Genomic DNA, 26,381 nt, shown 5'->3' with positions numbered 1-26,381 from the left:
TGTCTTCCATGAACTGCTCCTCTGAAATACTACAAACCCTGGATTAATTTTTACCTTAATTTTTCAATTTAGGATTACCTATATCATGGAGAGTAGAGCTTGTGACACAGATTCATGATTATAATATTCAGGCCAGACCTTTTTTATATTTTTTACCTATTCACAGTGCAAGTAAGACACTGTCCTAGAAGGACATGTTATTTAGACCACCTCCGCACTCAGAGTTTAGACATGGAGCGTCCTGGGTTTATGTTGAGCTGCATGTCTTATGGAGAACTCAAGAATTGTCTCTTGTCTCATGTTGATGTTGAAACCCAAGTATCTACATTACATTCAGCTTTCATTTTCATTACTGCCTTTAGAGGCAAAATTACACACACACACACACACACACACACACACACACACACATTCAAAGTGGTTATTATACTTCATTTACTCTTTTAGCTTTCAGCCCCCTTTTCTGTACTCTGAAAATTTATATTATTTTCTTACATATTCACATACATATTAAAATGTTTGGTTGCTATTTTATCTCTATTTCTCATTTGTCTAACATATTACCAGAACTACTCAATATTTTTTGCTAGCATTTTTGTTAATCTCATTCTGTACATACCAGGTGGTGTTCTCTTTAACTAAGGCTTTTTCATATAAATAGCAATTGTTTCCACATCTCCCACGCCTATTGTACTACTTCTGTCACAGCCTATTGCAGCCATTATGACATATTTTCAATTTCTCCAACATTTTATATACTCTCATTGCTGGGCCTCCACAGATTCCAGTCCTTCCTTCTGGAACATTCTAAAAGCCTTCTCTCTTGTTGATCTGATTTAACCCAAACACATCATTCACATCAGCTTTCATATTGCTTCCTTTAGGGAGCATTGTCTAACCACCTAAAATTAGTTTTGATGCTTCTGTGTTTTCAGTAATACATTATTACAGATCCTCCTTGATTTATGACAGTTACATGCCAAAAAATCCATCCTAAGTTGAAAATATGTCAAAAATGCATATATACCCTTAACCATCATAGTTTAATATGGCCTACCTTAAGTGTGCTCAGAACACTTACTTAGGCTAGAATTGGGCAAAATCACCTAAAAATTATTTTAGAATGAAGTGTTGAATATCTCAATTTTTAAAACACTTGTGTTCATTGTGGGCAGCCCTGTACACTGCAGAATATCAATTGTTTTCCCTCATGATCAGTGTCTGACTGGAAGCTGAGATTGGCAGCCATTGCCCTATATCATGAGAGGATGTCAAACTACACACCACAAGCCCAGGAAACATCAAGATTCAAAATTTTAGGTACTATTTCTACTGAACTCATATCACTTTTGTACATCATAAAACCGAAAAACAATCAATTTGACCAACTATCAGTACTGCTTATGTCATAGCATTTATCAGATTTCCTTTCCCCCCTACTGAGGATTGAACCCAGGGAGACTCTACCATGGAGCAACATACCTATTCCTTTTTTATCTATTGATTGATTGATTGATTGATTAAGACAGGGTCTCAATGAGTTTCCAAGCCTGGCCTCGAACTTGTTATCCTGCTGCCTCAACCTCCTGAGTAGCTGGGATTATAGATGTGCAGCTACTCATGGCTATTAATCAGAAATTTATTGAAGTCACTAATTTCATTATATTCAAATATCTTTTAAATTAGATTGTAAGTACTGTGAAAAAGAGAACTACATTTTCCCCCTAGTACCTATCATTACTTTTTCATTCACACATCCAGGGGATGTGTCTCTAGTCCTATAACTATATCTTGTATAAAGTTCTCAATAAAATATATTTAGTGAATAAAACTTTTCCTTATATTTTACAGATTAGGAACATGGAATCAGTAATGTTAAGCAACTGCTCAAGGTCTCATGTTAATTAGTGATGAAACCAGGATTTGAACTCAGATCTATTTCCCTGGAAAAGCTTATGTTTCTACATGGGATTATACATGATAATAAAATCATATATTTTCACAAAAAATGATGAATGCAATAAAATGAAAATTTGTAGTATACTGCTGACATAATTTTCTCTGAAAAGTACTCTATTGTATCTTCAATGTCTGTTCTGTATTAATTCCAAATTCTCAAGAGGTGCTGCTAACATTAGTATCTAAAAAAATTTAAAATGTTATTTATTCTCTCAATATATATATATCTAGTTCTATAGTATGTATAGTTTTTAAAATAGCATTCCATAACAATATTTAATTATATACATTAGAGAAGGTTAACATCAAAATTGCAATTTCAGTGGAAGAGAGAAGCCACAGAATGAGGAATACTTTTAATTTTTTTCAACTCTTTTTTTGATATTATAATATTCTTTTAAATGTATTGGTAATTATCAGAATGGTATAATGAACAAATAAGCCATTTTGACATAAGTTAGACAAATATTCAAACTTTAATCTATCATTGCTGAGTATATGATATGTTCTTAGAGAAGATGCACTGTTTTTCTTCTGCAATTCATTGTTAGCAATAACATTTGCAGGGATGCTGTGAAAAGCATAGCTAATATAAACAGAGAGATCACATACTCAATAAATAATAACAAGTGATAGGCTTATAATCTCCTTTAGGTTAAGATAACACTTTCCCTGTACTAGATTCCCACTATGTTCTTATCTTTCATTCATTTTAATAGGAATGATCTGTACATTTTCCATATACTTAATCAAGAAAGTTACCTCCATCTATTTAGGATGTGACTGCATGATCTCAAAGTAGCCCATGGTGATTGAGTTTTGAGACTTCAATAAAAAAATACTTAGATATATTCTTATAGGAGCAAATGGAGGAACAGGTAAATTTGCAAGTCAGGTACAGAAAAAGGATGTAAATAGATTGAAACCTGCTAACCTGGGAAACATTCTTTTAAGCTTTAGATAGTGAACAAATCTATGTATCATACCAACCATGATTATTCTTGAGAAAGAAAGAAAATTGTAGCTATTTTGATAATGGCATACATATAACATGAAAATTAATTTAAAACAAAAGATATAATAGGTGAATTGAGCATACTACCTGCAATAATAAAATGTTTTTAACAGTCCATTAATCCATATTAAATATTTTATGAAGTTGAAGTAACTGCTAAAGTAAAATATAGTTTTCTTTTCTCACTGTGATTGTAACATGATAAAATGTAAGCCTTCTTTCTTCATAATTTTTTTCTTCTTCAGAATTAATCAGTTAATCTTTCCAAGTGTTCTGCACTTTGTGTTCAAAGAAGATTTAAAGTCAAAGAATATTTGTGCAAAGTCAAGAAGGATAAAACTACATGTAATATTTAAACCTTCATTATATATGAAACTCACAATTATATCTTAACAGGGCATGTAACTAGCAACCAACTGGAATATTCAAATACTATTTTTCAACTTTTAAATGAAAAGACATGAAAATTATTAAATTTCTTTGAAGGTGCTTTAATTTTGTTTTATTTTAGAAGAAAACATGTATGATAGACACTTCACTTCCCTATCATCACTAGACTCTCAGTAGGATAATAAGGACTTATGAAGAGGGTATTTTTCTACATTAGTGAGAGAATAAATGGCCCTATATTTCACTTAAAAAATTTTATTTTATTTTATTTTATTTTTTTAAAGAGAGAGTGAGAGAGGGGAGAGAGAGAGAGAGAGAGAGAGAGAGAGAGAGAGAGAATTTTTAATATTTATTTTTTAGTTCTCGGCAGACACAACATCTTTGTTGGTATGTGGTGCTGAGGATCGAACCCGGGCCGCACGCATGCAAGGCGAGCGCGGTACCGCTTGAGCCACATCCCCAGGCCCCACTTAAAAAATTTTAACATAGTTCTTCATACATTTGATTATACTATTAAGTAGAGAAAAGTTTAAGACTTTCTTTTTTACATTTTTGTATTTTCCCATTTCTGAAATTCAGTTACTGTGCTTTCTTGTAATGCTGTGATAACCCAGATGTTATTTAAGGTGGTGAACCTTATACTTTGCTACATTAAATGTTTTCAGGGTATTGTGCATCTTTAGATGGTGTTTCTTCTTCTTTATCTTTAGGACTTCAAAGGTCATATTTTAAATCAAGAGTCTGTGACTAGAAAGCATAAATGATTTACCCAAGGTTACATTATTTTGAGAATGAAATCAGAGTGAAACATTTATAACTTGATTCTTTTACATGTTTCCTTTTATATAATATCTTCATTCTTTTTAGTAATTTTCACTCTCCTTTTCTCTTCTTCCCATTTTTTTTTTTCTACATACTAATTTGCATTTAGGTCCTTAAAGCTAGATGAGAATATAAAGTTGAGAAGAGAAATTGTGTAATTTAAGTATCATGAAAAAGTAATGAGATCTGATGTATAGTTGTTTAATAACACATTTGTATTATGTACATGCAACAAAAGGTGTGTTTCTTCTAAGATGTATTAAAGGTTTTTTGCATTCAAGATTCTTTTTTTTTCATCCTGAGAATTTTTTACCTATTGAAAGTTAATTCTCAGTTTATGTTTTTGTCTGATTTTTAGAGTTAGAATCTAACAGTTATAAACAATCTTAAAGTTAACATGAAAAATTTCTCAGCCAGTGAAGTTTCACCAAGTTTCAGAAGTTTCCAGATGCTTAGGATGATTTATTTTCTCTAGTAGAACTTTTGATGCTGCTTGATATGCCTAGACTGAAAAAATGTGAATTAATGCATTATAAGTCTCCAAAGATATAATAACATTACTTTTTTAAAAAAAATGTATCTCATCATGTTGTAAGTCTGCATTTTGTTGCTTACTTATTTGAGTCATAACCTGATATCTTGTTGAAATTTCCTAATTCATGCCACAGCTTCTAAACACTAAACACTTATTATTTAATCTAAGAAAAGCCATATTTTATACAATATTTCTTTTGACTCTTGAAAAAAGTATAAGTCCTCATTATCTTAAAAGAAATAATTCTTGAAAGTATTGATTAAATTGTGCCTTGGGCCTTTTACTGGTCTTTCTACTACATCTCCTTCTGTAACAGAATGTTTGTTAGATTTCTAAGTAGATACCTTTTCATATAGTCTTTGCCTCCCTTTTACTTCATCATCAAAGTGAACATTCTTATTGCCTTTTCATTGGAATCATATTTTGGTCCTGATGACATTGTCTGATTTTCAAAAATTTCAATTTATTTTAAAATTTATATATCAAGACATTACTTTGGTAATCATCAAACTCAATAAATATTTGTTTAGTTTTAGAAACATTTCCATCCATAAATCAGTACTTTAGATGGATATACTCTAATACAAACTTACACAAAGAAATTACTTTTTTGAAGATATAAAAAAAGCAGGTAATCCAGGATATCATATCTACTAAATCTGGAATGAGCAATCACTTTCCCGTCATGTTATTTGTGAAACAATAGAAACTTATCAACTGCATAAGTTAGACACTTATATCTGAAGTCTGTTCACTGCTATCAATGCTGGTTATCCTAGGGAATTCTCTTTTTCCAGTCTGCTTGAGGGCTCCAAATCTGCCTTGTTGTTTCATTACTATAAGAATGTGTATAAATATTCACACCTCTGATTTTAATTTATTACTTTAAGAATATTATCCAAGATATTTCCTTGACTTGATCTTGCAAAAGTGATTTGCTCCTCTTTTTATTAATTCCAATAAATATTAATTTCAGTGTTTTGTGAATTGGAAGAACTATAATTTAAATATGTTTTTAACTCAAAAAATCATAGTTTTTAAGGTGAAAATGCAAATCATTCTAGAGGGCTTGCAGGAATGTTATTTAAAATTCGTATTTCCTGATGATCTCATCACTGATGTGCCTTGTTTTTTAAAGTATTAGGAAAGTGTTACATAACCTGATTTTGAACAGAACCACTTCCTGAAACACTATATGAAGTCTCTAACCCATAAAAAGAAATGATCAGGATAGGCCCAAAAATGTATGACAAAAATGATTGTGTCAATCTTGGTACAATCTACTCTATAAAAATAAAATTGCTTGGTGAAATGGCATATGCTTTAATCCCAGGGAGTCAAGAAGCTGAGCAAGGGGGAAATCACAGGTTCATGGCCAACCTGGGCAATTTAGGGAGACCCTGACTTAATATAAAATACACAGGATTAGGGATGTACTTTAGTGGTAGGATGTAACTAGGCTCTTAGTATCCACCCCCCCACACGAAAAAAAATCATAGTGTTTTATAATTTAAAGAGCAAAAACCTTATAAATAATAGAAATGTCCAGAATTGTAAAGTTATGAAAAAGTATCAGGTTTATACAAACACTTGTAAACAAAATACAAAAATGATAAAGACACATTTCTGATAGTAAGGAAGTGATAAATAACCAATGAGAAATGTTTACTGCTTATAATTTTTGCTCAAAATATGGATAGAGTAAAATAGTTTAGGCACACAAACAAATGACAAATGAAATTTGCAATAGAATATATAGAAAGAGAAGTGGATGGGATGGAGAGTTTGAAGATGTGATCTATCATACTACTCAGGCCTAATTCTGAGCTTCACTGCCTTGAGACTAAAATGATTGGACATAATCATTGGTTGTTATGGTTTTAAACCTGAAAAATACATTTTTAAATATATTTTTCTCCAAATTATGCTCAAAATTTAAAAAATTTAAAACTGTAGATAGATACATACAAAAATAGTAGGTAATAGATATATAGATTCATAGATAGGCAGTGAATAGATGTGCCTGAAGAATTTTGGGCAGTAAAGTCCAGCCTGCTCAGCCATCAGCTATTTTAGATAGCTCTGAGACAGTCTACATAATAAAGTTTGAAGATATTTATGGTCTGTTTCCTTCTATCAAATATATTCTATGATTCAAAGTTCACTATCTTCTTTTTAAATTATATCATTATTTTTTGAAGTTAGCCTCCCAATAATATTTATATCAGTAGCTATAAATTAGCATAAGTTAGTATCATTTGAAACATTGTAAATTAAAAGATAATTTGTTTTTAATACACTATTATGTGCACAAATAAAATTTCAATCTTTTTGTGGATTGAAATTTTATTTGTGCACATAATAGTGGAATCATTGTGCTAAGTCAGTTCCTAAAGAAAAAAACAAAATACTTCACATAAAATGTCATTGGCTTCAGTTGTCAGATGAATAGCATTTCTTATCACTTTCTTCTGGCTTTATATCAATGAAATAATGGAATTTATTTTTCTTTTCTTTTAATATCTGATAAATGAGCTCAGGTATATGAGAAATTATGATTTCATGCATATTTTCCTGGGAGCTAAAAGGTCTGGTATTAAGCAATTTACAAAATTTTAGGTAAATTTTTTTTTCCATATATTCAATAGAATAAATTTCTCTCCTGGGAAATAGTATTACTCCAAATGTTTTAGATTCACTGTTCAGTAATTATATTTTTCTCTGATCGACATTACCTTTTCTTTAAAAGTAATCTTGATTATCAGATCTTATTATGGAAATTTATTTATTTTTTTTTAAAGGGAGAGTGAGAGAGGAGAGAGAGAATTTTTAATATTTATTTATTTTTTTAGTTCTTGGCGGACACAACATCTTTGTTGGTATGTGGTGCTAAGGATAGAACCCGGGCCGCACGCATGCCAGGCGAGCGCTAGCTTGTGCCACATCCCCAGCCCTTATTATGGAAATTTAAACTAGTCTAAATTTCTTTAGACTTAGGAATACTTTAAATTGGCTAATTATCTCTTTAAAATATTTTATGATAATTCCATGACTTTTACTGTTATAATTATCTAAATGTTAATTAATGTAATCAGTCTTATGATGTAATTGTATAAAAATTTATTTTGAAATTTAATTCTTCTTTCAGGTTTTTTTTCTTTTTTCTTTACACTCAGAATTCACATTTACAGTGTCTGTGTAGTTGGTTTTAGTAAGTTGTTTTTTTTGTTTTGTTTTGTTTTACTTTTACCTTATAATATTGATATCACATTTCTTAGAGGTCAGTGTTAAACCTGACTGTACTACTTGAATTTTCTCAATTAAATACTTTTGTCAGTTGAACAGGTATAAACACATTACTTTGCAGCACCAACATGCAGCACTTTTTATCTGCTATTTTTCACTGAGAGGAAAGTTGAGTACTCTCATGCACTGAGTTGACATCTATTCATTTATCCTGCAGTATAATGAATCTAAATGATCCTCCATCAAATGATTCTCCTAGGCTTTCAGTACTGCAAAGTACTCATTTAAAAGATATTAAAAGGATGTGTATCCTATCTCCTGAGGAAGTTACAGTCACTATAATTGTTTATCCACTCTTTCATCTGTGCCTTTGTAAAGAATGGGAGAGGAGTTCTGATTGCATTAAGAAGACACAAATTAAATAAATAAATAAATAAATAAGTCAATGACCTGTTTCCTATTGAATTCTTTTATTTTTTTTTTTTACAGAATTCCCAACTTGTGAGCCCCTAACTCAATTTATATGCAAAAGTGGAAGATGCATTAGCAGTAAATGGCACTGTGATTCTGGCAAGTACCAAATGTTCACTGTACACCACTGATTTACTCGGAAGCTGGTGGTCCCAGTTGCCTGGCTTCCTTCAGAGATGGTTTGTAAGAGAAGCCTGCAGATCAAGCAAAATGGTTAAGATGAGTGGTTAGAGAGCATCAGTGGGAATTAGCATTAAGAATAATGGAGCCCAGGGGCTGGGGATGTGGCTCAAGCGGTAGCGCGCTCGCCTGGCATGCGTGCGGCCCGGGTTCGATCCTCAGCACCACATACCAACAAAGATGTTGTGTCCGCCGAGAACTAAAAAAAAAAATAAATAAATATTAAAAAAAAAAAAAAAAGAATAATGGAGCCCAGAATTTGTCCCATGAGACTATTATAGAGATTATTTTCAGATATTACATTGGATATATTCTAAATTGATCAACATGAGGTGAAGGAGACAATTAAGAACATAACCTGGAAAATTCAGGTTCCCAAATCATATGTGACCTCAGGATGGAGTATCCTATAAATTATTATGGATCTATCCAGATGGTCTCAATACTGTCACCTTGCTCTTAATGCACAAGTGATATTTTTTCCTTATACTTAGTTGTATACATTATGCTGAATTATTCCAAATACACAAAAATCAATTACATATGAGTCAATGAATTTTCAGCCATTCAGTTTAATTTAATTCTTTTCATATCCCTCTCCCCTCCCTCTTGCAATGTTTATTAATAGAGAAAATAATTAATTTCTAATGATAGTACATGGCAATTTCCAGGCAGAAACACAGGCACAGTAGGTAGTGGGGGAAAAGCGCATGTAAGTTCTCTTGTTGGAGAATGGAAAGGAACTGAGTAGAAACACAGCTATGAACCCTACAGGATAAGGATTATAGTCTTAAGTAATGACTTTACACAATAATTATATCACTCTTTGTATCATTTCATGAAATTGCTACGATCATCGATATCAATTTGGTTTGTGCTTCATATTCAGTTAGTGCTTAGTTATTTCTGAATAAAATGAAAATTACGCTTCAAAATCCATCATTTTTCTTCCTCTTTGAGTTTAGCAGTTGATGTTATAACAGAAGAGAAGCAATACTGTCATAAAGATGAAAATAATTCTCTCACTGTTCTTGGTACAGGTTGATGACTGACTCAACATCATTCCTTTTTCAAAAGCAAAATTCCATTCAGAAAGCAAAAGTTAGGTCTAAGAAAGCTTTTCTTTCTGGATCTGTTTTCACTACCTGCTGTTGTGTTTTCTTTTCCAGATGATGACTGTGGCGATGGGAGTGATGAGGAAGGCTGTGTTTACTCTTGTTTTGATCACCAGTTCAGATGTGCCAGTGGCAGATGTATTCCAGGCCATTGGGCCTGTGATGGTGACAATGACTGTGGGGACTTCAGTGATGAAACCCAAGTCAATTGTACCAAAGAAGGTTAGTAATTTTTGAACTTACAAAATCTCATTCTGGGGCTGGGGATGTGGCTCAAGTGGTAGCGCGCTCGCCTGGCATGCGTGCGGCCCGGGTTCGATCCTCAGCACCACATACCAACAGAGATGTTGTGTCCACCGAGAACTAAAAAATAAATATTAAAAATTCTCTCTCTCTCTCTCTCTCTCTCTCTCTCTGTCCCCCTCTCTCTCACTCTCTCTTTAAAAAAAAAAAAAACAAAATCTCATTCTAAGGTGATATATACACAGTACTTCAGAATAAATTATTATTCATCTGTAATTCATCATGTGAAAGATGAATTGCTCATCAGGTTAAAACACACCTCAGGAACTTTGTAAAATGACTTGCTAATCTCTTTAATTCTTTTTATGTTTTTTTTTTCTCTCAGGTTTCTCATGTCAACATCTTTTATCTTTACTTCATGTATTTATTAGACACTTATTACTCTTTCCCTTTTTTTTGAATGCTAAAACCATTTCCAAAGGGAAAAAAGAACAAGAAAAAGACAATTTTGTTTTCATTTTCACACCAAATTTATTCCTTAAGATTTTAAATAATCCTATACTAAATGGATATGTATTTCCAAGTATCGACCTTGTAGAATGCAAGCTAAGAGAAGAAGGAAATCATGCCCATGCTTTTAGCATAGCCATGAGGAGACTGACCCTGTCATTAGGAGATAATACTGTGCAAAGTTTAATCCGGCAGAGTGCATGTTAATAAGTTAGAAATAACACTGGAAATAATCACAAGAGAAAGCCATTTGTTTGTTATACTACCATGAAAAAAGTTTTATCTTTGAAACAAAATTTCTTCTGTAAGAAATTAAAATACTTTTATTTAATTTTTCATTTATTTCACAAATATTTATCCCATACTAAGAGATAATTGGAAATGATTGCAAAACATGGACCTTGTTTAGTTTTAAAACCTAGCTTGCAAATAAAAGTTAATTATTTAAAATGGTGGCATGGGGAAATCGTAGACTCTGTGATCTTAGGAAAAGAGTGTGAATTTTCAAAGTGCTTCTCAAGGAAATATATCTGTCTTCTGCAAGTAATTAACAACATATGTGATGGAAGGTTTCTGAATTATTTTCTTTTTCATGGTTTCTTTTTGTCTTCTCTTATTTTTCATTCTTCTAAACTGTATATTTTGGAATCAGTGGCTATTAATGTTATTATTGACATAAAATAAATTTTTAAAGGCTAAGCTTGACCTTTATGTGAATTTTCCAAGTGATTTAGTTTGAAAGATATTGTTGAATATGATGTTACTTGGATGTCCTGAGTAATTATGTTAAATCATGCTGTTTAATTTTGATTTTATATGTATGACCTGGGTTATAAGAATCATAACAAATATCCAAATGCAGCTAAATAATGACCCTGAGCCAGGAATCAAGGAGATACACGTCCTTATGGTTAATGGTCATGACTTGGCTCATGTCTTTACTAGACAGTGGATGTAATAGAAATTATAATGAAAACAAAAAAATGACTAAGAATTTTTTTGTGATATATAAGATTTAGCATGAACATATTTGAATTCAATTTTAATTCAAAATCAGAAGAGTTATGAATTATAGATAAAGCTACTATTTAAAATCATGTCTCTTAATCTTCATAATGTAACAAGCTCATGTCCTCTCTCTCTTGTTTTCTTTCTTCTCTCTTAATTTCAGTGTCCCTTCTCTCTTCGTTTACTTGTTTCTTGAGTATATGTGAGCTAGAATATTTTACTTATAATTAATTTGTCATCGCAAAAGAAAATGTACATAGAACATTTTTTCCTTCTTTTAAAAGATATTTGGAACAGTCATCTGAAGGGTGTTTCTATTTATTACTACATTACAATTTAAACTTCATTTTCCCCTCCTCACAGATGTCTTTTTAGGCTCCTCATAGGGTGTGCATCTGTGACCTGCTGGCAATACCCTATAATATGCTGTGAAAGATAGATTGCCCCAAAGTTAATTTATGTACATCTTTTGAGATCTCATCCCTCTCTCCTACATGTACTTATCTGTAAGTTAAAATTGTTCATTGAATATTATGAAATTTTTAAAAAGATTGTCTTAGCCCATGATTGTCCCAAATAAATGGCATGCCCCCTTGTGGCTCTGTAGTTTTTCAGTTTGTATTGTAGATGCTGTGGCACTATAATGTCAATGGTCTTCCTCTTCAAAGCACCTCAATTTCAGTAACATATTACTATTAAAAATAGACTGTGAATGGGAATGCCATACATTTATTTTGTCATTGTGGTAAAACACTAAGGAAATCATTAGGAAATTGTTGGACATGTTTCAAGCAATGAATGAAGGGAAATTCTTGAACCAATTTCTGTTTATCAAACATTAACTTGCATTAGGATTCCCTAATCAAATATTCTACATGAGGTGAATAAAAGGGACAAAATCAATAAAAGGAAACATTCTGATTTTAATATAAGGCAATCCAAATTATTTCAAAGTTCATTTAAATATGTTTGTCCATCATTATTTAGATTATATATTCTGAGATAGAGGTCATAAAACAATGATAACACATTGAAATGTTAAAGCTGATAAGGAAAGTCATCTGCACATCCAGGATTTGTGAGGCCATTGCCCAGGTGAAGTAGAAATCTGATATAATTAGTCATATAAAGCAGTCCCCAAACTGCTATGGGAGGAAGAAAGATCAGGGGTTTCTGGCTTGAGTTTCAGGGCTGGCTGTCAGAACGGATCAGATCCACAACATGATTGCTCAGCATTTTGCTGTACACTGCCTAGGCAGCCAGGGCATATGGTGCAGTCTCTAAACTAAAATGGTTTGCAAAAGGGTAAAAATATTTTTGAATTGATTTTAAATAGTAAAGAAGCAGGATAAACCAGTAAATAGAGCAGTCTATATACAATCTCCTTCATAGAATATCCCTTTGCAATTTACATTCTTTCCAACATTACTTTCAAAAAGGAAGAAATTCTATAGTGATGATCAGGGTTTAATCATGATTATGATGAGTATCTGAGAAACTCTTAAGTGCATAGTCTCTGCCTTAATGATGTTCTCACATTTCTTTCCCTCTTAGTTTTTTTTTTTTTTTTTGCTGTTCTTTATTGTTATTCTTAAACTTCATTATAGGCAAAGAGAACAATGTTTTTGTAAAGTATTAAGTTTTCAAAAACTCACTGTTATACCCTCACCCACTCATAGACGGAAAGGGTGGGGGAGACAACATGTAATGGTAGATTAGAAAGACAATCCATATCAAATTAGTTCCTTCCTTTGTTTCAGTGCTTGCCTTTCATTTAGTTCTTGTTTATTTCTGGTTCTGAATCCTCTAGTTGCTACCTATTTCTGTAGTGACCCCTTCCCCCTTTGTTTTAAGTTACTGGGTGAATAGTTTTCTAAGTGGGAAAATTAGCATGTCTGGACTCTCTAGAAGAGTGAACTGCTTCTAGAGATCACATGAACATTTGTGTATATGTTGAAAGGTTCCTATCAAAAGGTGGTTTCATCACTAAGAACATCAAGAATAAAGTTAAGGTGATACGTCAGTCTTTTTTTGTACAAATCTCTAATTCTCTAGCTAGAATAGTAAAATGAAGAATACTCTGTGCATATTTCACATCTATAAAATACCAAATACACAGAATTAATTTATTCTCATTTTTGACGGTTTAATTCATTTGAATTATAATAATTTCCATTCTTATACTTTTTTGGGTAAATAACTATATTTCACACCTGGAAAAAGCTATTTCTAATGTAAGCATATGCAAATTGTTCAATATTTTTAGACAGCTATTCTCCTAAGAAAATTTACATTCAGAAATTGTTGTAAAAATGTATGCCAAATAATTCAGCATAGACTTGATATACAAGGAAACACATTTCCCTAAATTACATTTTGCCTAAAATTTGTAATTTTTTCCTAAAAAGCAACTTTAATAATACTCAAATATTTGTATTTTGTATTTTTAAAGGACATCTGACCCTGGACTATTGTCATTGTTGTGTAATTGTTAGGCTTACTGTTTGACTGTCTAAAAAAGAAATATATATTGCCTGCTGGAGTAATTGAAACAAGATGAGCAATGCTGACACATATATGATCATTTATTTACATGGCAATACAGTTTAAAAGCAAATCCAAAATTAAGTACATATTGACTTTTTGTTTATGTTTTCAAATCCATTAGGCAGTTAAGTGTATAGTATTATTTATATCAATACTCACACATGTTCGTATTCTTCTGCTTTAGCTATTTATGTTTGTTCCTGCTTTTAAAATTTCATCTGTTCTATTGGTCTCTGTCCTCTTTCCTTCATTTGCCTCTCTACTTGCTTGTTCCCAGATTTAAGAGACTAGAATAATCTCATCTTCATACTTTCATAGACAAGCACACTATTAAATACATAAGGAATAATTTTTGAATGAATGAGTTTATTTCTTGACTCAAAATTTGATAATATGATCATATTCTAGTCCTTACATGTTAGGTAATTTATTTTCTATTTCCTTGCCTTAACCCAAGATCCTAATTTTTTTTCATAATAATGTACAAGTCTAAGTGTACTGATCAAATTCACATTTGTCAGTACAATGTAATGATATTCATTTATTGAATAAATATTGGCAATCTCACCTCTGGAATCAATAAAATAACACTGAAAAGATATCTCATTTATCTTTTGTTACCGTTTATTTCTTTTTGTTGAGGTCCTTTCTGCCAAATTGGTAGTAAATTTTTAGATCTGTAGGTAACTGTTGTTTAGCAAATCCCAGGGAGGAAATTACCTTAGTGATAAAGTAGGGAATAAAAGGGAATTAACACATGTTGTTGACCCACTAATTATCAGGTACTTCACATGTTACTTCATTCAATCATCAAAATAACTACTACTCAGAAAGGTTAAGATACTTGCTCAGGATTACACAGCTGGGGTTCCACATAAGGATTATGTCCCCCATATTACTATAACCGTCTGTTTCTTTAGCTGTAAAATATAATATCTTTTTTTCTAAAATAGATATTTGTATGATTCCCAAGTAATTAATATCTTGCTCTGAATTGCATACTCAGGTTCACTTAAATTTGAGAAAATGGAAAGACCATTCTGCTTTCTACAAAACATTCTAATGAGATTTCACAAATGGGTACTATAAGGGAATTTGGCTATTATGTCAAATAGTCACAGTAATTCTGACTGTAACTCTTTTTCATTCTTTTCTTATTTACCTTTCACAATTCACCTCAATCAAGTGGATTCTGGAAATTTTCCTTGTAGTTATGAACCCTAATGCAAGCAATTTCTTCAGTAACCCAAAAACCATTTTTATCTACATTATAGACTCAGAAAATTTAGGAAGCTGGAAAAAAAATCAAAACATCATTTAGTTTGGTTCTTTTTTTTTTTTTAAGAGAGAGTGAGAGAGGAGAGAGAGAGAGAGAATTTTTTTTAATATTTATATTTTAGTTTCGGTGAATACAACATCTTTGTTGGTATGTGGTGCTGAGGATCCAACCCGGGCCGCACGCATGCCAGGTGAGCGCACTACCACTTGAGCCACATCCCCAGCCCTAGTTCTTTTATTATATAAATAAGGAAAGAGCTCAGCTGTATAAAATCTTATGATTATATAATAACAACAACAAAAATATACTGCACTGCTTCCTAGAAAGAGTTGGTAATATTCTTTTCTTTTTTTTTTTAACATTCTTTCTCTCTTAGATTGTCATATCCTATGAACTACTCACAGGAAGTTGTTTTTGGAGTTAAGGTCAAATGGATTCTGTTATATAATCTACAAGTTACTCAAAATTGTTTTACCCCCATTTAGTTGAATTTGTATTTGGACCATGATTTTTTTTAAAAAATATTTATTCTAATTTGTTATGTATGACAGCAGAATGTGATTCAATTCATATTAACATATACAGCACAATTTGTCATGTCTCTGGTTATACAAAAAAGTAGAGTCAGACCATTCATGCTTTCATACATGTGCTTGGGGTAGTGATGTCCATCTCATTCCACCATCTTTCCTACCCCCAAACCTCTTCCCTTCCTCTCCCTCCCCTTTGCCTCATCTAGAGTTCATCTGTTCTTCCAATGCTCCACCTCCCCAACCCCATTATGAATCAGCATCCTTATTATCACAAAAAACATTTGGTATTTGATTTTTTGGAAATGACTAACTTCACTTAGCATTATATTCTCCAACTCCATCCATTTACCTGAAAATGCCATGATTTTATTTTCTTTTAATGCTGAGTAATATTCCATGTGTATATATACCACATTTTCTTTATCCATTCTTCTAATGAAGGGCATCTAGATTGGTTCCACAATTTAGCTATTGTGAATTGTGTTGCTATAAACATTGATGTGGATGCATCCAATATACTGTGAGAGATATTGAGACTGTGGGCTTTGAACTATACATACATATTTAGGTGTTGTTTTGGATTTAAATGATCATGCTAAGTTATTTGTGAAAGACCAAGGAAATTTTGTCATTTCTCCTTGACTAAAAAGACACCCATATCCTACCAAGGAAGGCTGGCTACACTCAGAATAGCTATCGAAACCTAACTTGTAGCTGGGTGCAGTAGCTCATACCTGTAACCCCAGAGGCTTAGGAGGCTGCAGCAGGAGGATTCCAAATTCAAAGCCAGCTTCAGCAAAAGTGAGGCACTAAACGACTCAGTGAGACCCTCTGTCTAAATAAAGTACAAAAAAGGACTGGGGATGTGGCTCTATTGATTAAGTGCCCCTGAGTACAAATCCCAGTAGCAAAAAAAAAAAAAAAAAAAAAAAAAAAAAAACAGAACAAAACAAACAGAAAAACATAACTGAAAATATGTATGATGTATTTATTCGTGGAAAGAACAGAAATTGAAATCAACATATTTTGACTTTCAACCTTGTGTGATATCAACCTATTTGATATCCCATCTCAGCTCAACCATTGGTGTTTAGCAGGAGAGTTTAATCCTTACCATATAGAAAATAAAATACCAATGGAGTACTATGCAGCAATAAAAAATGACAAAATCATAGAATTTGCAGAGAAATGGATGGCACTAGAGCAGATTATGCTTAGTGAAGCTAGCCAATCCCTAAAAAACAAATACCAAATGTCTTCTTTGATATAATGAGAGCAACTATGAACAGAGCAGGGAGGAAGAGCAGGAAGAAAAGATTGACATTAAACAGAGACATGAGATGGGAGGGAAAGGGAGAGAAAAGGGAAATTGCATGGAAATGAAGGGAGACCCTCATTGCTATACAAAATTACATATAAGAGGTTGTGAGGGGAATGGGAAAATAAACAAGGAGAGAAATGAATTACAGTAGATGGGGTAGAGAGAGAAGATGGGAGGGGAGGGGAGGGGGGATAGTAGGGGATAGGAAAGGTAGCAGAATACAACAATTACTAATAGGGCATTATGTAAAATTGTGGCCCTGTAACCGACGTGATTCTGCAATCTGCATTTGGGGTAAAATTGGGGGTTCATAACCCACTTCAATCTAATGTATGAAATATGATATGTCAAGAGCTTTGTAATGTTGTGAACAACCAATAAAAAATAAAAAAATTAAAAAAAAACATTTTAATTTTTATATTTAAAAAATACCAAGGATTATTGTATATTGTCACATTCAGTCATCTGTTTTGTTTGAAATATTCTAAAGAACTCTCATTTTTTTCTTTTTATCATGATAAGATATGCATAGCACAAAATTACTGTCTTAACCATTTTAAATGTGCATTTCGGTATTACTAAGTATATTTCAGGTTCCAGAAGCATAGCTGCCCACCTTTTATAGAACTCTTTTCATCTTGCAAAGCTAAAACCTTATCCATTAAATAGTCACTCCACATTCCTCCTTCCTTTTGCCACTTAAAAACCACCATTCTGCTTTCTGTTTCTGTGCTTGAGACTATGCTAAATGCCTATTGTAAGGAGAATAAGTTTTGTCTTTTTATGACTGAAATATTTTACTTATAATGACCAAAGATTTGTCCATGTTGTAGCATTTGGTAATATTGTTTTTTTTTTCCTTTTTAAAGCTGATAGATAAATAAGAAATGCTTTTTTTAAAAAAATACACATTATAGCTTTCCTTGACTCACAATTCCTGTCTTCTATTTAGTTTGTGTGTGTGAGAGACAGAAAAAGCATTTCAATTCCTTTTTCTCATTTTCTTCTGTGTAAATGTTATAGCTATTATCTTTTTTATTTTTATGAGAATCATGCTGAACAACCTAAAGTTATAAAACTTAAATTTGGATTTATATTGGTTAAACTTAATAACACACACACTGATTGTTTCCATCTCTCTCCCACTGCTTTCAGTTGTTGATGTGCATTTTTAATGTGTGTATCTAAAATATAAATTAATAATTTTAAATACATTGGTCTTTTAAGTTGTATAGAAAACAAAATGTGATTTTCTAAACAACAGTTGCAATAATATATGCTTTTCAATCATTAATTATATTTTTAAAAAATTATGTGTCTCTAAAATCCTCTAGAAAGCAAAATGTAATTGTACCCACTATTGAAGTAATACTAGACTTTATAATCACTCACATGTTCACCTTTATGTATAACTTTCTTTCTTCATGCAGTTTTGAGTTACTATCCAGTGCCCTTTCATTTCAACCTGCAGGACTTCCTCAAGGATTTCTTGCAAATCAGGTCTAATACAAATGAACTTCCTTGGCTCTTTTTCTTTTTCTTTTTTCCTTAATACAGAAAGATCTTAATTTCTCCTTTATTTTAACAGGACAGCATTTTTAGATACAGAATCTTGGTTGACAACTTTTTTTTTTTTTTTAGTACTTTCAATAGATGAGCCCACATGATCTATTTTTTTTTTAAAGAGAGAGTGAGAGAGGAGAGAGAGGAGAGAGAGAGAGAATTTTTAATATTTATTTCTTAGTTCTCGGCGAACACAACATCTTTGTTGGTATGTGGTGCTGAGGATCGAACCCGGGCCGCACGCATGCCAGGCGAGCGCGCTACCGCTTGAGCCACATCCCCAGCCCCACATGATCTATTGACTACCAAGTTTCTGATAATCTTGGTGAAGATCTCTTGTGTATGTTCAGTCTCTTCTCTCTTGTTGGTTGCAAGATGCTCTTTACCTTTAGATTTTTGAAGTTTAATTATATCTGGATGCAGGTCTTTGTGCATTCCTTCTGGTTGGAATTGGTTATGGTTCTTGAATATGTATATTAATATCTTTCATCACTTTGGAAAGTTTCCATCCATTATTTCTTCAAATAATCTCTCTTCCACCAATTATCTTCTCTTTCTGGAAAAAAAAAATGTTTCTTGTTCCTCTTGATAGTGCACATAAGTCCCAAATTTTTTGTGTGTGCTTGTTTATTTGCACATGTTGTTTCTATCAGAGATCAAAATGAGAGGCAAATTTAAGCTCTTATCAGAATTTTTATTATCTTGTACTTTTCCCTGGGGCTTCCATGATAACTTCCTAATTTTTCCTATATAAGTGATTGTGCTTAAATATATTAACCTTTAATATATGGTTCACAGAAAGGAAAAGAGAAAATGAAGATGTAGAAAAAGGATAGTCAGTTATTTAAATCCTCTGAAAATTGCTTTAGCTGGAGGGAGAGGGACTTATAAACAATAGCAAAAATAATAATGGCTGCCACCTCTTTCAGCCTCTGAGATCAGTGAACGTGATCACAACACAGATTCTCCAAGACTTGGAGAATGATGTCCTTTTTACCAACCTTGGATTGTACAAGATGTGTTCAAGCTGCTCTAGAAACACACACATGATTATTTACCACAAGACTGAGATTTGAAGAATTCCTAGCTACTATTATGCTGAAATTGACCAAAATTTACCACAAATTGCCTTTTAAACCTTACCTTAGGAATTCCGAGTTTTCAATATGCCACAGAATTTAAAAAGTTACACCAGAAAGAATTTGCTAGGCAGTTGTTGTATAGTTGAGAACATGTATCTCTGTTGTTTCCTATTCCGTCACTTTTCTAGAATTCTCTTTCAATTTTATTTTTGCTCAAACAGATGAAGAAAAAAACTGCTGTGAATTTCCAGGAACTAAATTGTTTTAATGATGAAGTATTGACTTTAAATTCTAGGGGATTAAAAATTATGTCAAGGATTCAGAAAAATGCATATACTCTTTTGTTGTAATGTTTTTGATTATTTACTTTAAATAAAACAATGGACTTTCCTCACAAAATGCAATTAAATAAATGTCAATTTAAGCTGTCTAATTGTAGAGAACTATAGTATCTATTTTCAATGAAATATAAATTTTCAGGCTTAACTTTATTCTTTCGCAGATTGATTTATTTTCTTTAGAAAATGTTAATACTCAGATATGCAAACAATGTTAATTATTAATGGATTTTATCCATAGGAAATCTCTTTTTTTTTCCAGAACATAATAGCTCTTCAAAGGTCATTTAAACCTTAATGCTGCAAACAACTGTTAAATCAGGAACAAGGAAAATTCAAGGATTTTTATTCAATTAGTAACAAAAGGCCTGTTTCGAGAATCTGTAATGTTTATTGTAATGTGCTTTTCAAGAAAATTAAAAAGAATCAGATAAATATAATTTTAAAAAGGAACTATTAAAATGGTTCATAAAACAGAAGAAGCTAATTATCTTCATCTTTTCTATGCAGAAAATAGGTAACAAATGGGGTTATACTTATTCCTACATAAATTTATCTTCTGTATAAAAAGAACAGTTATACCCCTTGAAATCAGAGAAATTTCTCTTTTTTAAAAAGTTATAATTAGCAACTAAAATCAATAGAACAAAAGGCCTTATTATAATGAAGAATCTCATTTTGTTGTCTGAATCTTTTAACAGAGTTAAAAATAATAATGGAAAAAGTCAATTAATTTTCATTATCTTTCATTTGAACACTGTGGACAGGATGGACATGGATAAATTGTAAAATGATTAATTCAATTTCTGTAACTGACTGACATGCCTGATTTTGTGTGAATAAGGAGTTATCAATGGTAATATTGCCTTTCCAAAAAATAGCATTTAGATCCCCTCAAATCCTGTTTAAACTGTCAGGACTCGTTTTCTTATTTACATGAAATGTTAACTGCATTTTCATTTAGGTATTATCTTCTTTTACTGTAATAGCCAGATTATTCACTTTTTGTAAGTACTTATCTGAGGTATAGGTTTTTGTTTTTTAATAGATGGGCTTCCCAAAGGAAATTGCTCATTATTTGCATCCAAAGCCTTTCCAGAAACAACTTTGTTGCTTAAAATTATCCATTTAAACCATCAGAACTTACTGTGCATGGACTGTTCACTGGTATCAGATATTTTATGACAGCATGTTTCTATTATTTTTTTTATATCCACATATGAATAGAAGATTCTCTAAGTCACAAGCAAAATTTAGAACAGTTTACAATAGATAATGGCAAACATTTTCTATAAAGTATTCAATAGAAAATATTTTAATCCTTGCCTATTGCAAATACCAACACTGCGCTTTTAGCATGAAAGCAGCCAGAGGCAGTATGCCAATAAGTGTACCTGTGTTCTAGGAAAACTTATAATTAAAATACAATAAAAACATATACATAAAGACCAGGTAGTACTTGAATGGTCTGCAGGTTGTAATTAACTGAACTTCATTGAGAATATAAGTACACATACATTTTGAAGTAACAGTAATTTTGAATAACCCTACATCTATCTTTCACAGAGTATCAAATTTATACTGAAGAAAGAGCCAAAGTAAGAAAAAAATATTTAAAAATTTTAAATAGTATTATTTGTAACACACACACACACACACACACACATCTGCATATTCTTTTTTTAATTTTAATTTGTTTTAAGTAGGTATACATGACAATAGAGTGCATATATGCACTTTGATATATTGTATATAAATTGATTATAATTTCTCATTTTTCTGATTGTACATGTTGTAGAATCATATCAGCCATGCATTCATATATGGTAATAATGTTTGTTTCATTCTACTATTCTTCCTATCCCCATATCCCCTCCCCTCCCTTCACTACCCTCTATCTAATCTAAAGTAAGCTTATTCTTCTCTAGTGCCCTCCTGTGAATTAGAAACCATGATTTAGAGAAAAAATTTGTCCTTTGTTTTTTTGGGGATTGTCTTATTCTCCAACTCCATCTATTTTCTGGTTGAATATTCTGCTAACAATGTCCTACATTATTTATAAAGATCAAGTTAGAAAGTATTATCTTTTCTTCAGTTTTCTTTGTTGTTGTTGATGATGTTTGTTCTAGTGAGTATTTTCCTACTGCAAGACATGCATACTGGTTAGCCAAAAATTCTGATGTAAAATATAAACTTTTTTTTTTTACTTATTATTTGGTATTTAACATAACCATTAAGATGATTGGTTAATTTAAATGATAAGGGGAAAATTAAACTGTCAATTACTTAACACAACTAATTAAACAGATTAATTCATTCTGTTCACTTGTGTTTAGATAATGTGAGGGTTCATCACTCCCATGATAATTAGATTCTAAAGAAAATGTTCATGGTAGAGCCCAGATACCAAAACCTAACATTTGAATAAACTGAATCAGTATTTTGTTTTATTGTTTTGTGGTACTTGAGATTGAGCCCAGGTATGTTCTGCCACTTAGCTTTATTCCCAGTCATTTTTATTGTTACTTGGAGACAGGAGTCTCCCTAAGTTGCCCAGACTGGCCTTGAACTAGTGATCTTTTGGCCTTAGCCTACTCAGTAGCTGAAATTATAGGTGTGTACCACAGCACTTTGCAGAACCAATATTTTACGTAGATTACATGTTAATTTACATTAACTTTCTAGGGGAATATTTGCTACTCTGAATTGAAACTCTTTTCAATATTTAGATTTTGAGTGTCCATGTGTTAACACTAAAAATAATTTTATTTGTGCATAGTTCTCCTTGCATTGTTTTCATTTCTTCTATTCAGCTTTTCTTAATGGCCCAAACAGTAAACATGACATGTTTAAATCTGTTTTTTTTAATTTTACCCCCACTAAATTTATCACTAAATCACATATACTAATAAATGGTTTCAATGGTCCCATCCAACATTTTGTTAAGATAATCTCATATGGTGGCTACATATGAAAAGGGGTTTGTTTGAATAGAAAGCAGAATATAAAACTTTCCCTGGAAAGTGGGGGAAAGGAAGGAAGGTGAGAATGGTAAGTCCAGATGGCTTGTAGATAGCCATATCAAGGTCCAGTGGGATGAGAACAAGATGATTTAAGAGGGAAGACCCACATATGTCTTTGTTGTTAGTTCATAGCGGAGATCACAGTAGCCTCCGAGAGTCAGAGGCAGCATCCCCTGAAAAATTTGTTGTGCATTATGGGGAGAAGAGCACAACAGCATACCCCCATCAACTCAAGTATAGTCTCCAGTTAGCTCACAATCTGAGGTGTTTTAATGAGCCAGTCTCTTGAAGATTTCTAGAAACTAGGGGTACATAAACTTGTTAGGGGGAAGTTAAGATACCCCTAAGGCAGGAACAGGAAAGGTTATGTCCACATTCTGTTTGTAAGTGAAATGAGGCTATTGTTATGCTGCCAGACCAGCTTCTCAGTCCTGCCAGGACTGGAGAAAAATGTCTGGAGAAGAAATCTACAACAAATAGCTGCCGTAGGTGTAGGAATTATTAATACATAATGATTCATTGAAAATCTAGGAAGGGCAAAGATTGACACATGATTATTATATGAAATGCAAAAAGCTTCCTGCACATGCAGTATGTAGTGCCTTTTACTTTTAAGAGTTCTGAGCAATGAATGGCAAGGCAAGGCATAAAGTGTGTTAAAAAAATAGTAAAGGATCCCCCCATTTGTCTTGCAATTTAAATAACCCATCATATTTTTAGCACCATTATTATCCATTTTTCTCAGGGGGTCTATAGCATTTCTTTTGAACCAAAAATGTACTGTGAGTAAAAAAAAAAAAAAAAGAATACATTAGTGAGATATATATATATATATATATTTTTTTTTGCAATTCTGATTTTCTTTTTTTTTTTTAACTTCAGGAGAAGAATATTCTTTCTGTTTTTGTACAGTTTCTAGTCTTCCAACTACAAATATTTAGTCACAGTGAATTCATTTAAATGTTGGGATAGATTCCACCATCAGTTGCCACATTTCCTCCAGGGCTCTGTATTTATTTATTTATTATATTTTCCAAATTCTATGCTTAGTTTAAAATAGCTTGAGGGGAAAAGTACAATAAAATTGCATTAGTTAAAAATATAACCAGCATCAGCAATATGAAAACTTAACAGTAAAACAGCATGAGCATATACATATAAACACAGTCATCGTTTTAGCACTCTGTTGGGAGAGCCATATCACAAAGATTGATTGCATTCCAAGCCCTGAAGCTTAGGACCTGAGGCTCTGGGGAACTACACAGGCTGGGAACTCAGGTTGGAATGGTCATCACAGGCTCCTCAGAGGAATGTCGCTCTTCATCCAGAGGAAAATCAACAACTGTTAACAGAAGCTGATTTTATTTAGCAGGAAAGTTAAGAAGAAATAAAACTCTATGACTTTATGTTAATGCTTTCTGGCAGATAAATACAACATCCCCTAAACGTTTTAACTTCCACCCAAAACTAAGAAATACATTGAGAAATAGATTTCAAGTATTTTAATTTTCTTCTTCTTCTTTTAAAAAAAAATTTTTTTGGTAATACATGACAGTAGAATCTATTTTAACATAATTATAAAAGCATGGAATATATCTTGTTCTAATTCAGTTACCCAGGACCTCTCACTCCTTTCCTTTTCCCACACCACCTCCTCCCTTCCCTCTGCTCTGCTGATCTTTCTATCATTTAACCATAATTTATTTTTTAAAATTAATTTCTTATGGATATACATGATAGTGAGATTCAATAGAGTATACACATATATATATGTATATATACATAGGAAAGTTATGTCAGATTCATTCCACTGTAATTTAATTTATTGTGAGAGAATGAGATGCAAAGACGGGGGAAGTGTAAAATGTGTGTGTGTGTGTGTGTGTATGCATGCTAGTCTCATATCAGAGTGAACTTCAATAGTTTGAATAAATTAAATATTTAATATGTATATGTATGCATATATATACATTAAGCAAATTTATATTTATATAAACCTTTGTAAATTTAAACAATCTTAGAGAATTTTTTTTTCTCTAGTGAGTTAAGAAATCAGAATCTAACTGAAAGTCTTTGATTCCTGGTTGCCTTCAGGTTTAAATAAAAATCATTTAGCATAAGACACAATTATTTTCAAGGTCTAGGTCTTGCTCTCCTGTCTTTCTCTTTCTCCCTTCCTCTGCTGACACACTACATACAATTTTGTAAGTAGAGCTAGTTTTAATAAGAAAATCTTTCATTCTCATTTAACATACTTTCTGACCTAACTCTTAATCGTAACCAGAAACTCTCTTCTGACAATTTGTCCTAAGAATGTCTTCATATAAAACCCCCCAGCTCCAGACTGGTTTTCCTCTCTGTGTTCTCATGGCACTCTCTCCTACCATTCCATTCTGAAAGAGTTTTACAGCTACAAACATTTCTATTTGCCTGTGTACCCACTATTCTATGATCTTTTCAAAGGCAGGAACTCCACTTTCCATTTTGTACCTGGATTCTAGCAAAAGCCATTTTCTGGTCTCTCTACTTCCACTCATGATTCCATTTTTCTCGAAACAGCAGTCAAAGAAAATAATGTATATTGAATTATATCTCCATCAGTCTTGTTTCAAAATCCCCCCAAAATAGATGCCATTTATAGTTGTTAATAAATCCCTACACGATTCTACCCTACCTGCCTCTCATATCTAATTTCACCCACCTATTCCCATTCACTTCTTTTTTTTTTCTGTGAAAATTAAAGCTATTTCCTGCTTTGGGTCTTTGCAGTTACTCTTTCTTATGTTTAGTATGCTCTTTGCCTTAATTTCTTCCATGATTATTTTTCCCATCACTTTGGACTCATCTTAAATGCCAGCTTCTATAAGTCACCCTTTTCAATATGAGCCCTATATCCAAGTTGCTGTTTATGACAGTGATCAATGACTGGCACAGTGTATTTCCTCTTCTGATACCTGTTAAGATTGTTCCTCCTGGGACCTTTGTGGTTGGATTGGAGCAATGTTTTAGGACTCTACCCTGAGTGAGTAAGTTTTTCCAATCAATTTTGATCAGAAATAATGGGTGTTATTTTCTAGCTTAATATGAGACCATTCAGAACCCTCTTTTCCCTCTTTCCTAATAATTGTGACCATGTAAGATGATCATCCATTAATCAGCTTAGGAACTTGAATGACTGTGATGAGGATATCCAGCTCCTAA

At 32.3% G+C, this 26,381-nt stretch overlaps 1 protein-coding gene across 1 annotated transcript in view; it reads left to right on the top strand.

Moving 5' to 3' along the window:
• The window catches only part of LRP1B (LDL receptor related protein 1B), a gene marked incomplete at its 3' end in the record, with an annotated part of 1,847,377 nt that overhangs the window by 1,140,020 nt on the left and 680,976 nt on the right, over nt 1-26,381 (top strand). Inside the window, exons 19-20 of the mRNA XM_081262419.1 lie at nt 8,457-8,537; nt 9,788-9,955. Coding sequence (XP_081118545.1) covers nt 8,457-8,537; nt 9,788-9,955 — 249 coding nt within the window. The remainder of the gene's footprint in view (nt 1-8,456; nt 8,538-9,787; nt 9,956-26,381) is intronic.

Source organism: Spermophilus citellus (genome assembly GCF_964194105.1).
Source record: "Spermophilus citellus genome assembly, chromosome: 11".
Taxonomy (NCBI): domain Eukaryota; kingdom Metazoa; phylum Chordata; class Mammalia; order Rodentia; family Sciuridae; genus Spermophilus; species Spermophilus citellus.
This window is presented reverse-complemented; position numbering and strand designations above follow the sequence as displayed.